Source organism: Sprattus sprattus (genome assembly GCF_963457725.1).
Source record: "Sprattus sprattus genome assembly, chromosome: 2".
Taxonomy (NCBI): Eukaryota; Metazoa; Chordata; class Actinopteri; order Clupeiformes; family Clupeidae; genus Sprattus; species Sprattus sprattus.
In genome coordinates this window covers 1,333,281-1,345,780 of record NC_137921.1, presented here as the reverse complement: position 1 = coordinate 1,345,780, position 12,500 = coordinate 1,333,281, and the positions used below count along the sequence as shown (strand labels likewise).

General features: G+C 46.2%; 2 protein-coding genes across 2 annotated transcripts in view; one reads left to right on the top strand and one right to left on the bottom strand.

The window, feature by feature from the left end:
• The window catches only part of efhd2 (EF-hand domain family, member D2), a 21,063-nt gene extending 19,208 nt beyond the window's left edge, over window positions 1-1,855 (top strand). Inside the window, exon 4 of the mRNA XM_080831818.1 lies at window positions 1-1,855. This exon is cut by the window's left edge and continues 245 nt beyond it. The gene's annotated coding sequence lies outside the window, so the exon portion shown is untranslated.
• A 4,658-nt stretch (window positions 1,856-6,513) lies between these two features.
• Window positions 6,514-10,896, bottom strand: LOC308360932 (D(3) dopamine receptor-like; the record flags this gene model as incomplete). Its single annotated transcript, XM_080833111.1, has 3 exons — window positions 6,514-6,672; window positions 8,193-8,504; window positions 10,171-10,896. 3 exons carry the CDS (start codon window positions 10,894-10,896, stop codon window positions 6,514-6,516), a joined length of 1,197 nt encoding a protein of 398 aa, XP_080689237.1.
• Window positions 10,897-12,500: the final 1,604 nt, after the last annotated feature.

Genomic DNA, 12,500 nt, shown 5'->3' with positions numbered 1-12,500 from the left:
GGAGGAAGAGAGACCGCACCACCCAGCCCTGCACAGCATTCCTACACCTGTCTGTCTGTCTGTCTGTCTGTCTGTCTGTCTGTCTGATCCTCTGTCTGTCTGTCTGTCTGTCTGTCTGTCGAGCTACCTGCAGTCTTTTCCATTCCACATCATTCAGTGAGAGAATCTGTTGAATCTGTTTTGGTTGTTTTTAAACATTTGTCCAAATTCATCCTGATGTCTCCTGGGCGTCTGATTGGCCAATCCAGTCTCCTGGCTTTCTGATTGGTCGATCCAGTCCACTCTGCTTGTGTTGCGTGACCTTTGCACTCTGTCCATGATGTCACTTTAAGAGTGTTCATTCCCGAGTTCACATCTCCACTTTGTCTTTTACAAAGGCCTGATTTCCATGTGTTGGTGCGCACACACACACACACACACACACACACACACACACACACACGATGTAGATATTCTAAAGACCAAAAGCATGGTTGATCTCTGTCCTGGGAAATGTGTGTTTGTGAAGAACGCTGCATATTCATACACAGACACACACACACAACACACACACACACACACACACACACACGGCAGTCAGGCCTTTTAACCAAGAGTGTGTCAGACAGCTGGGGAGAATAGATGTGCTCCTAAATGACTATCTACTAAATGTCTATCTAGATTTGTTCTGTGTGTGTGTGTGTGTGTGTGTGTGTGTGTGTGGGATGTTTGCATGCATGATGGTCGGTGATTGGTCGATTTGAGCTGTCCGTTTTATGCATGGTCACTGTGAAGTTCTGACAATCGTTTTTCCTGATTCCCTGGTCAGAGGGCCTCCCCATTCTAACGTGCTGATTGGTTAAGCTGCTGTCAGTCACTCTTAAAGGCCCGCCCTCACAATCAATGTTGTCTGCTGGAGATTTTCAAAAGCTTCAGTGGAAACTAAACCGTGTGTGTGTGTGTGTGTGTGTGCGCGCCGTGTGTGTGTGTGTGTGTGTGTGTGTGTGTTTGTCATGACTGACTCCATTAACCCACATGATTTAATTCTTAAACCCTACGAGCGAAAACTCTTACTAGCAAGTCATAGTATACCAGAGCAAAGGTCCCTTTGCACTCTGAAGCTTACACACACACACACACACGCACACACACACGGCACACACACTGCTCTATGAACAATGCTTAAAACACACGTAACACTGAAGCGTGACTCATTGTCCTGTAGTTTAATTTTGGACACACACACTCACTCGCGCTCACACACACACACACACACACACACACAAATTCACTCCCATCATGTCTGCCTGCTTTAAGGAAAGGAAACCTTGAAAATTATTTTTATGCGATTTGTTTTATGAAAAAAATAAATATATGAAACGGAATTAATGTGAAACTAAATGAACAACGCTGTTTTAATAAAGTTGATTTGGTTGGCAGCGAGGGACTAAGTGTGTAATGTTCAACTTCCACTGCTCGCTTTGGTGGTGGGGGGGATTGCCTCTCTTGGCATCGTTTGTTTGTTGTTTGTTTGTTATGGTTGTTTTTGTTATTGTTGTTTTTTTGTTTTGTTTTTTTTTTTCATTCTGAAAAAGCGCAGTCAGATCACAAAGGCATGAATACCTGATACGGTTGTCCTAATAAGAGTCAAATATTTTTTCATGAAACGGAAATGCGTTTAGTTTTGTATGGGCTTCTGTGAAAACGTAAACCTTCTCCTCCTGATATTCCCCCCTCGGTGACCGCGTTCACACACACCGTTCCCATCGGAGAACACACACCTTTCCCATCGCACAACACACACACACAACACACACCTTTCCCATCGCACAACACACACACACAACACACACCTTTCCCATCGCACAACACACACCGCTCCTATCACAGAACACACACACCTTTCCCATCGCACAACACACACCGCTCCTATCACAGAACACACACTGTTCCCATCGCACAACACACAGGGGGCAACAGCTCTGTCCTTAGCGTAGCCGCGTTAAGACTTTTATCACGGTTTTAAACTTGCATGTTGCGGAAGTATTCCCGGGCTCCTAACGGCCAACGGCTGCGTCACGCGCACCTTGGGTTTTACCTAGCGCTCCGGTTTGGGTTCAGTTGCTGTGTCGTCACGGAATATCAGAACTGCCCCTAGAAGTCACTTTTTGTACGTTTTAACTCAAACCTGGTGTGGTGACTGTTTAAAGAGATATTTAGATCCTTTTATCCCCAGAATTACACCGATATTACATCCATGACACAAATGGCAGGCTTGTAGTCTGTTCTTTCCTTCACCCGTGTGGTGATTTCAGGTCGACACCAAGAGTATATAAGAGAATATCGATTTATTGGCCGTTAGCTTTGACGTGACACTCAAACACGAGCCACATTGGCTCCGGCTGCTACAGTAACTCTGAGGAACTCAATAGCAGTTGGCTAACTGTGATTAAACTTTATGTAGCCTAATATTTTCAGCTATTGATTCCTAATGAACAGATCGTGGATAACGGGCACTACTATGACGACAGTGTAACAGTTATATTCTTTATTTTATTTAATAAAAAAAAATCATAGGCCTACATTTGTTGCTGTGATGTTGAATGCCTATAGCAATTTTAATAATAGTATATTGATGATATTTGCACGTATCTAACTTAGTTATTGACATCAGCACGTGGCATTCTTGCATCGTCGTACGGCCTGGATATCGTAGAGGATTTAGCAGTCAAGCCCCCAAACGTGTTCCAAACCATCCACTCACACACACACACACACACACACACACACACACACACACACACACACACACGTAGAGGATTTAGCAGCGTATCAAGCTGAAGCGTTCACAGCAATCACGTTCACCTCGTGTGTTAAGCCCCCAAAACTTGCAGTTGAAGTAATACAGTTGTATACGGCAGACGCTAACTGACAGAGCAATTGCCCCAAGGAGACTGGTGTGTTCAAAAAACACACACACACACACACACACACACACACACACACACACACACACACACACAAGGAGACTGGTGTGTTCAAAACACACACAAAGAGAAGGGAGCACGTTGAACACACGACACACACACAGGGTCCAGAAGACACACACACACACACACACACGTGTTTATTAATTACACAGATTAATCTCACGCCGCTGCAGCACACAAGGCTTTTAACATTAACGCTGCATAACTGTACACCCTAGAAATGGAGTTTCCTGTGGTTAGTGTGTGTGTGTGTGTGTGTGTGTGTGTGTGTGTGAGGGAGAGAGTAGGCTAATATCAGATACACAAACACACACACACACACACAGAGAGCCTGGTTGTAACATTACTGTCGGTCTGGCCCCAAGCGTCTCCCTTGACCGTGTGTGTGTGTGTGTGTGTGTGTGTGTGTGTGTGTGTGTGTGTGTGTGTGTGTGTACCTTTCGCTGAAGGTTCTGTCTTTATTGGTCCTCAGTTAAGTTGTGCCAAATTTTGTGTGTGTGTGTGTGTGTGTGTGTGTGTGTGTGTGTGAGTGGCTCTAATGCCATGACTGATTTCACCATTCAGAACTGACTGGTTACTAGTGTGGTGAGGTCACTGTTAATTAGCTTTGTTAAGGAACATCACAGAGACACACACGTATACACACACACACACACATATCATAGCAAGCAGTCCTTCATTCCAGATGAGAGAACACTTAAAGTGACCCTGAGAGGGGGTATGGTGTTTGGTGACGAGGTCCAAAGCTGAGTTTGGGGTTGCCACCCTTTCAAAGAAAGAGACTCTTTCTGTGTGTCCTTGTCCCCCCCCCCCCCCCCACCCCCGTCTCCCCTGGTGTCCAAGATGGCCGCCTACTCTGGAACACATCTGTGGTTCCGGAACAGAACCTTCCCTGGTTCCGGTTCCGGATGTGTTCCGCCGGTGGCTGCAGTGTGGATCTGTGTGCACCACGGTTCCTTCCTGTCTGTCAGCGGCCCATCACCAGGGCTCTGACGTCACTTCCTGTAGGCTTAATATATTAGATGAGTGGCTATTCCATGATTTACATATTTTATTTTTGATTTTCTTACTAAAATGTATAACTATTCTTGTGGCAATAAATACATTTACTTTGGAAAGTTGTTGTTGGTGCTTTATTGTTGTCGCATCGATTTTGCGAACTGTGCAGACCACCGTATTAGACACCCGTTAAACAAGACCGTCTACGGACGTCTACACTTATTATTTGTCACTTAATCACAGGTGGCTAACGTTTAAACACCTCCTGAGTAATCACCCTTCATAATTTGGTGATTGATTTGTAGCACCTTATTGTGCAATTAGCTTAGTTGGAGAGAAAAACACTGTTCCTAATTGAGGAACATACTGTCTTCTCTATTCTACCGACCTGCTTTCACTAGAGTAAACATGTTTTAGCCACTAAAGTGAAAGTGACTACACCACCTCTGCCATAGACACACACACTCTGAAATCCACCTCTGCATTAAACCCATCCAGGGAAATGACACACACACAGTGAAGTGAGGTTACACACTAACCCAGAGCAGTGAGCTGCCATTGGCTGCGCAGTGGTCGGGGTTAGGTGCCTTGCTCAAGGGCACTTCAGCCGTGGATGTGGGCATGGGAGAGCAGTGGTCTACCACTTCCCCCGCCCACAATTTTCCTACACTTAAACGGGGATCGAACCGGCCACCCTACGGTGCCCGGCCTGAAACCCTAGGCATTTAGCTAGTAGGCCACGGCTGCCCCCACGGCATGGCAATAGAAACAGTCCTTTCATCTATCCTCTGCGTTTTCATAAGGTCAAATACACACTCTTTCGGTTCCAATTCCCCCTGCTGTCCCTGGAGCTGGTGGCCTAGAGGAAGAACACTCTCCTTGCACTGACGGGGTCGTGGGTTCGAGACTGGACCAAGATGAGCACGAGAGGCCTGCCGGAGCTGACCACTGGACACTGGACACTGGTAGACATCGTGGCAAGATGGCGTCAGAGGACACACATGTGTGAGGAGGAAGAGAAAGGGGGGCGTACTTGGCCCCCCGAGGAAGTTCACGTTGAACACAGGTGGTTATACGCTTTTCCTGGTCGACCAACATAACTCCATTTATGGAGCCTGTAAAACAGCCAGCCAGACTAGCCACTACTAAAAGTACACACACTTAATTTAAGGGCTGTGGCTTCATTCATGTTGAGCATTCAGCTATTTTGTTGTATGTATTTTATTTTGATATTTCTACAATCTTCTGGAGCAACCAACCAGTTTTGAACCCACCACCTCAACTGCAGCCACTTACTTACCTTACCATTTACCCCTTACACCACAGAGGACAACACACCAGACAGGATTTTCAAGCTCGTTTTGTTAGGAGTCATTAAATATCCACTAGAAATCCTTTTCCTGTCTTTTTGAGGTTGGAGTGTTTTATTGAAGTTTGGGAACAACCAGGTCTCATCAGTTAAATACACATCGTCAAGCACCTGAACCCCGCCCACACCTGTTCCAGAGGTAGCTTCTGATTGGGTGGTGTAGGCTGCCACTCCATCTCTCCTGCGGTGCATCTGCAGCAACCTGAGGGATTGGTAAATCCTTGAGCATCTATCCCTAGCGTCATCGCAGACAGAGGGTGACCTCTAGTGGCCAAAATAGGTAACTGCAGAATTAAAAGGGTCCGGTCATGTTTGACTGACTATAGAAATAATAAGAAACAGTTAGAGGAAAGTGTCTTTATAAGTGAAGTCGAAGCGGATGACTATACAACAGCGAGACTGGAAAATTACCAGTGGTAACATCCAAAAGACATGGACAAAGAGAATTCACTTTTTTCACATAAAAAAACATCTGCACTGTGTTTGCTAAGGCAACCCAGAGACGGCTGATCTCGACTGATCTGTCTCTGCGTCTCAGGTCGGCTACCCGTGTCTCATAATGTTGATGTGATGTTTAACACCTTTTAGCGTTGGACTGGATAGGTAGGTAGGTCACACAGATAAGAATACAGTTCACTCATATTGCTGTAACATCATTTGCTTTGAATAAAGTCAAATTATTTGAATAAAGACTTTATTTTGTATTTTTTTTGCATTTTTCAGGTCACGTTCACTCGAGTAGTCTCTGTCCACCTTGAGCAGTTCGAACGTGTTTGATATGTGTTTGATTTGATATGTGTTTGATTTGATTTGTGTTTGATTTGATTTATGTTTGCTATGATGGAAGCAGTCGCCTACTTCGAACGTGTTTGATGTGTTTGTCATGTATGCTGGGAATTCACAGGTAGTCAAAGTAGTCGCCGGTTCGCAAGTCGGATGCCTTTCTCAGAAGCAATATATTATTATTTATTATTATTATTATTAGCGCGACTGACTCGCTCCAAAGTCCCCAGACTGCACCGGGCTTGTGACAGGGAAGAGTGTCGCGTCCTGAGCGCGCGCGTGTGTGTGTGTGTGTCTGTGTGTGTGTGTGTGTGTGCGACATCTGCTGACATGCGTGTCTCGCCCTGAGAGAGAGACCGGACACACGGAGGGTAGGGCCACCGAGAGCACGGCTCATGCCAGCCGCCTCGCGCAGTTCCGCAGCACGGAGAAAGTCCGGTGAAACTCGGCGCGGAACTGCCGGTTGAGCATGGAGTAGATGAGCGGGTGGATCGCTGCCGGGACGCACGTGAGCACCATAGCGGAGGTCTTCATCTCCCGCAGCATCCAGTCCTGAAACAACAAGCAGGCCGCGTCAAGAGGGCACACGTACATACACACACGCACACACTCACACGCACACACACACGCACACACACACACACACACACACACACACACACACACACACACACACACTCCTCTCACACACACACACACACACACACACACTCACTCCTCTCACACACACACACACACACACACACACACACTCCTCTCACACACACACACACACACACACACACACTCCTCTCACACACACACACACACACACTCCTCTCACACACACACACACACACTCACTCCTCTCCCACACACACACACACACACACACACACACACACACTCACAAATTGTCCTGAAACGACAGGCAGGCCGCATCAAGAGGGCAGTGTGTGAGGGGAGCTTTATAGCAGCAATTATGGTTGGCTAATCAAGATGTTCATTTACTCAATAAAATTATATAAAAGAGCGTCTCTACTTTATTGTATGCCATTTAATGGTATAGGCTACAGCATGGGTCAGAATAAGTGACAACGCATTACAATAAATTAAACGATGACAGCTTCCAATATGTGTGTTCTACTAAGTACACTGCATTGATAGATAGATAGATAGATAGATAGATAGATAGATAGATAGATAGATAGATAGAGGGATAGATAGATGTATAGATAGATAGAGGGATAGATAGATAGAGGGATATATGGATACTTTATTAATCATGCGCTGAGCCTGGCAAAAGTGCACAAGGCACAAACAAACGAATAGTGATTAAAGCACAAACAAACGCTTACAAAAGTTAGGCTATCTGACACACGCTGGTCCCAGCACGACGCATGCATTGCCGCTGTAATCAAATATTATGAACGCATATTACAAAAGGGAAACTGCAGACAGAGGGGGCCGCAAAAAAAATGCGCTACTACGAACTCCCTGTCCAAATGAATGGAGTAATTTGACTTTATGATCAGCGATATGCAGGGTTTGCTTCAGTATTTTAGATGGATACTTTATTAATCCCAGCATGGGTCAGGTAAAGTGACAACGGATTATAATAAATTAAACGATGATGGCTTCCAATATTTGTGTTCTACTAAGTACACTGCATTGATAGATAGATAGATAGATAGATAGATAGATAGATAGATAGATAGATAGATAGATAGAGACTGTAGATAGATAGATAGATAGATACTGTAGATAGATAGATAGATACTGTAGATAGATAGATAGATAGGAGGGATAGATAGATAGAGACTGTAGATAGATAGATAGATAGATACTGTAGATAGATAGATAGATAGATACTGTAGATAGATAGATAGATAGATACTGTAGATAGATAGATAGATAGATAGATAGATAGATAGATAGATAGATAGATAGATAGATAGATAGATAGATAGATAGATATATTGATACATTGATAGATAAATGGAAATCCCGAGGGAAATTAAGGTAAAGACGGAAATTAGGATTGCATCTCTGAGGGCTAAAAGGAGGATGGCTACTTCCTCACCGCGCCTCACCTGGGCGCGAGCCTCCGGTGCGCTGAAGCTGAGGAGGAGGCACAGCACGAGCGGCAGCCAGAAGAGCAGCACCGCGACGATGATGTAGCCGAAGCGCTTGGCCAGCTTCCCCTCGAGACGTTTCTGCCCGAGCTCCCTCGCCGTCGGGGTCAGGATACACACCGCGCCCACGATCTCCGGTGACGGCACGGGGGGTTTCCCCACCTCCGGTAGAGGCTCCACTGTTGACTCCCCCCGCGCGCAGGCGTTGGATAGACTGGCGCTCGTGTGCTGTGGCGCGTGTGGCTGTGAGAAGCTGTGCCACCCGGAAAGCTGTCTCGACATGATGGACACACACACACACACACACACATTATATATATATATACACACACACAGGGGCGATTTTAGGATCTGGTCTTTAGGGGGGCCCAGCCCCCAGTGCTCACAGAGGCACATTATTTCTCGCTATATGAGGTGAACTAGTTAATTTATACATTTTCGAGCTGCAGTATTAGATTTGCTTTGAGTAGTGTTTCCCCCTGCAACAGTCAATTTTAAACTCTTCATTTCAAAAGACTGGCTTGAGATGGGTAACAGAGAGACTGAGACAAATATTGAAGATAACTCAACATTTACTATGGGAGTAAAGAGATAAAACAAAAACAAATGCTAGAAAATAAATAAAATGGTCACTAAAATGATTAATCATTGAGCCAAAAAACACGAACACCACACACTTGGTTGAAAATAAATAAATAAATAATAATAGAAAAATAAATAAATAAAATAAACAAATAAGGTCTCTTTCTGTGTGGATTAAAAATAGAAGGGCCCTAAACAGAAGAAGGACAGGGGGTCTCTAGTGGGCAGGAGGACAAACTGAAAGTTTTTAATACCTGACAAAGGCGGAATAAAGATCTGTCCACTCACATCCCATTCACTTCACACAAAAACATACAGTAATAAGAACTAAGTGAGTATCTAAGCAACCTACTTCGGAAGAACCATCGATCAGATTTTCCCAAAGTTCCATTAACATCTCAAAATGTCCGGTTTAACGTCGGGGAATTGCACTCGGCCGCACTCTTGACCCCGTATTCTAGGTTTCAACCTGGCTAAATGCACTCAGTGGCTCCCACATTTGCCAGCTATTTACTTCTACTGGACTACCAACATAGGATTAAAATTGTCAGTGAACCACAGCGCCATGATGCCCAAATTAGCCGGGTCAACACACTGTTGTGTCTGTTCAGTTCAATTCAATTGAATCCAATTGCTAATGCCTTGCAACACACTCGGTGCGAACATTTTCAGGTGATAAGTTTCTCAGTGAAGTGAAGACGCTTGCATAATCTGGTGTCGGTGTATATTTTCTTACAACACACACGTCTACTGAAGAAGAAACACTTAGGGCTCAGATACACATACGCGTTTTTGTAAAAACGCGACGCTAGGAAATGCATTGATTCCTATGGTACGGGGCGCTTTGCGTGAAAGCGCGCCGTACCATAGGAATCAATGTATTTCCTAGCGTCGCGTTTTTAACAAAACGCGTATGTGTATCTGAGCCCTTAGGCTACCTTCTTATCTCTTGTAGGTGCTCGCCGCTCCAGAAATGTGATGTTTATGGGCGCAACTAGCTAACTACCAGATCAAACTGTCGAGCAGTAGAATGTGCAAACCAATAAGAAGAGATGTAGTTGATAAGTGGACGAGTCATAAGCCTCGTTTGAAGCAGCGTTGCCAGACATACAAGGTTGCCAGATTGGCCAGTGCAACCAAAGTATTGCGCGATGGCAGAGCAAGATTTTCGCATAATATAATATTTTTAAAATGTGCTGAGCCAGGTGGGGCCAAGCTATCTCACGGTGGGGCCATGGCCCCACTAAAAATAGCCTAAACTCGCCCCTGCACACACACATTATATATACACACACACACACACACACGACACACACACACACACACACACACACACACACACACACACACAGACCTGTCTCGACATGATGGAGTGTTTCAACTGGATTCCTCTGTCAAATATCTTATTCGAGTGCTGCCTGACGACGATAAAAATTCGCAAATAATGGACAGCTATTAGAATCAGACAGCATCCCCAAACCGGCACCAACACGAACACTCCGAAGGGGTCCGCGACGCCGGGCTCGGGGACGCCGTGCAGGCGCACGTGAGTGCACATCATGTAAAAGAGCGCGTCTTTACTCAGAGTCAGTGAGAGTACGGCGAGCGCGAGGCCCAGCGCCCAGATGAAGACGACCCACAGGCGGACCCGGCTGCTTCGGCGCGTCTCCGCCTTGAACGGGAAGGCTATCGCGCGGAACCTCTCCACGCTGATGCCCACGAGGCTCAGGAGCTGCACGCAGCTGCACAGCGAGTAGGTGAACTGCAGCAGGCAGCAGAGGCGCGCGCCCACCTCCGCGTGCCTCAGCGCAGCCCAGAGCAGCGACGCGAGGAACAGCGGAGTGTCCACGGAGCACTTGAGCAGGTCGCTCGCGGCCAGGTTCACGAGGAGCGCGTTGTTGGCGGTGCGCAGAGTCTTGTTCCGGAACACGACCCAGCACACGAGCAGGTTCCCCGACACACCGAGCACGAAAGACAGGCTGAGGAGCGCGCAGTTCAACACCAGGAACGGAGTGTGTTCGGTGGTCTCTGCGCTGCATGGCGAGCTCTCGTTCGCGCTCCACCGGTTTTCCGGTGTCATCCCATCGACACGGACTCACATGGTGCAAGGGAAACGACAGCGCGAGCGGCGATGGAGATGAAAGGGGCTACTGCTCAGCCCATGGAGCAGTCAGCCAGCCTCGGGTGACGTCAGGACCACTCCAAACGACACACACACACACACACACACACACACACACACACACATCCCCTTCATGTCTCTCTGGCTTAACAGGTGCCACAAGAAGATCCGCGGCAGCATTATGATGTTGCTAATGAAGTCCTTGTGAATAAATAGCCTAGAGCATCTAGTTTGTGTTAGTGTATGTGTGTGTGGTTTTGTTTGTGTGTGCGTGTGGTGTCTGTGTGTAACACACTTCTCTTCTTTTCATAATGATGAATGCAAAACACTATTAACATTTATGTGTCTCTGTGTGTCCACCTTCATGTCTGGCTTAGTTGTTTTGTTAACTGTGTTTACAAAGTAGATTGTCCTTTTTCGTTTTAATAAAATGTTAAACTGGCAAAAACAATTTTTTTTTTCGGGAGGGGGGGTGGGAGTTATGCTTATGTGCTTAGGGCACAAAAAAGCCTAACAGCGGCACTGATTATGATGTTGCTAATGGAGTCTTTGTGAATGAATAGCCTACAGCATCCAGTGCAGAATAACACACTTCCCCGCGCATAATGATACATGTAGAGACACCATCAGAAGAGCTCTGCAGCACATCATTAGTGTGTGTGTGTGTGTGTGTGTGTGATGGTTTGTGCTAATCAGACGAGCTCTGCAGCCGCTCATAAGCGTGCGGCCGGGGTTTGCCTGATTAGTGTGTGTGTGTGTGTGTGTGTGATTAGCCTGGTTAGCCTGATTAGCGTCTGATTGCAGGTAATGGGTAGCGCCGGTGACTCACAGCACAACGGGTCAGGAGAGCTCCTAATTTAACAAGGTCGACGGATGAAGCCTCCTGATTGGGCGAGACTCAGAGGACCTTAAGAAGCCCTCTGGACGCAGCCTCCTATAATAACATCCCAGCCACTGATTCAACCACCACAACAAGTATTGTGTTCAGAACTGATTCATTTTTATTGTGATGAACTCTTTTCAGAAGAGCATGTCAAATGCATCGTCTCTCTGTTTGTACAGATGTGTGTGTACTCAGCAACACACACAAGGCACACACACACACTCCAATGTAAGTGCAAGTTAATCAGACTCTCACATTAAAATAGAAGAGAAAATAAACACAAATTGCCTGCACTATTATTTAAAAAAAAGAAAAGACTACAGACCTGCAGGAAAAGTATCACATAGAGGAGAGGGGAGAGGGGAGAGCAGACACACCCACACAGTCGAATGTAACACACACAAGAGTAGAGGACAGGGGAACAGGAACACACACACACACACACACACACACACACACACACACACACACACACACACACACACACACACACACACACACACACACACACACACACACACACACACACACACACACACACACACACACACACACACGGACACGGACAAGCAGAGTGGAACAGTAAACATGATAAGAGAGGGGATGTCCGTGATCGGGGAGAGGAAGATAATGTAGCGGAGAGGAGAGGAGGAGAAGAGGATAGAGGAGAGGAGGAGAG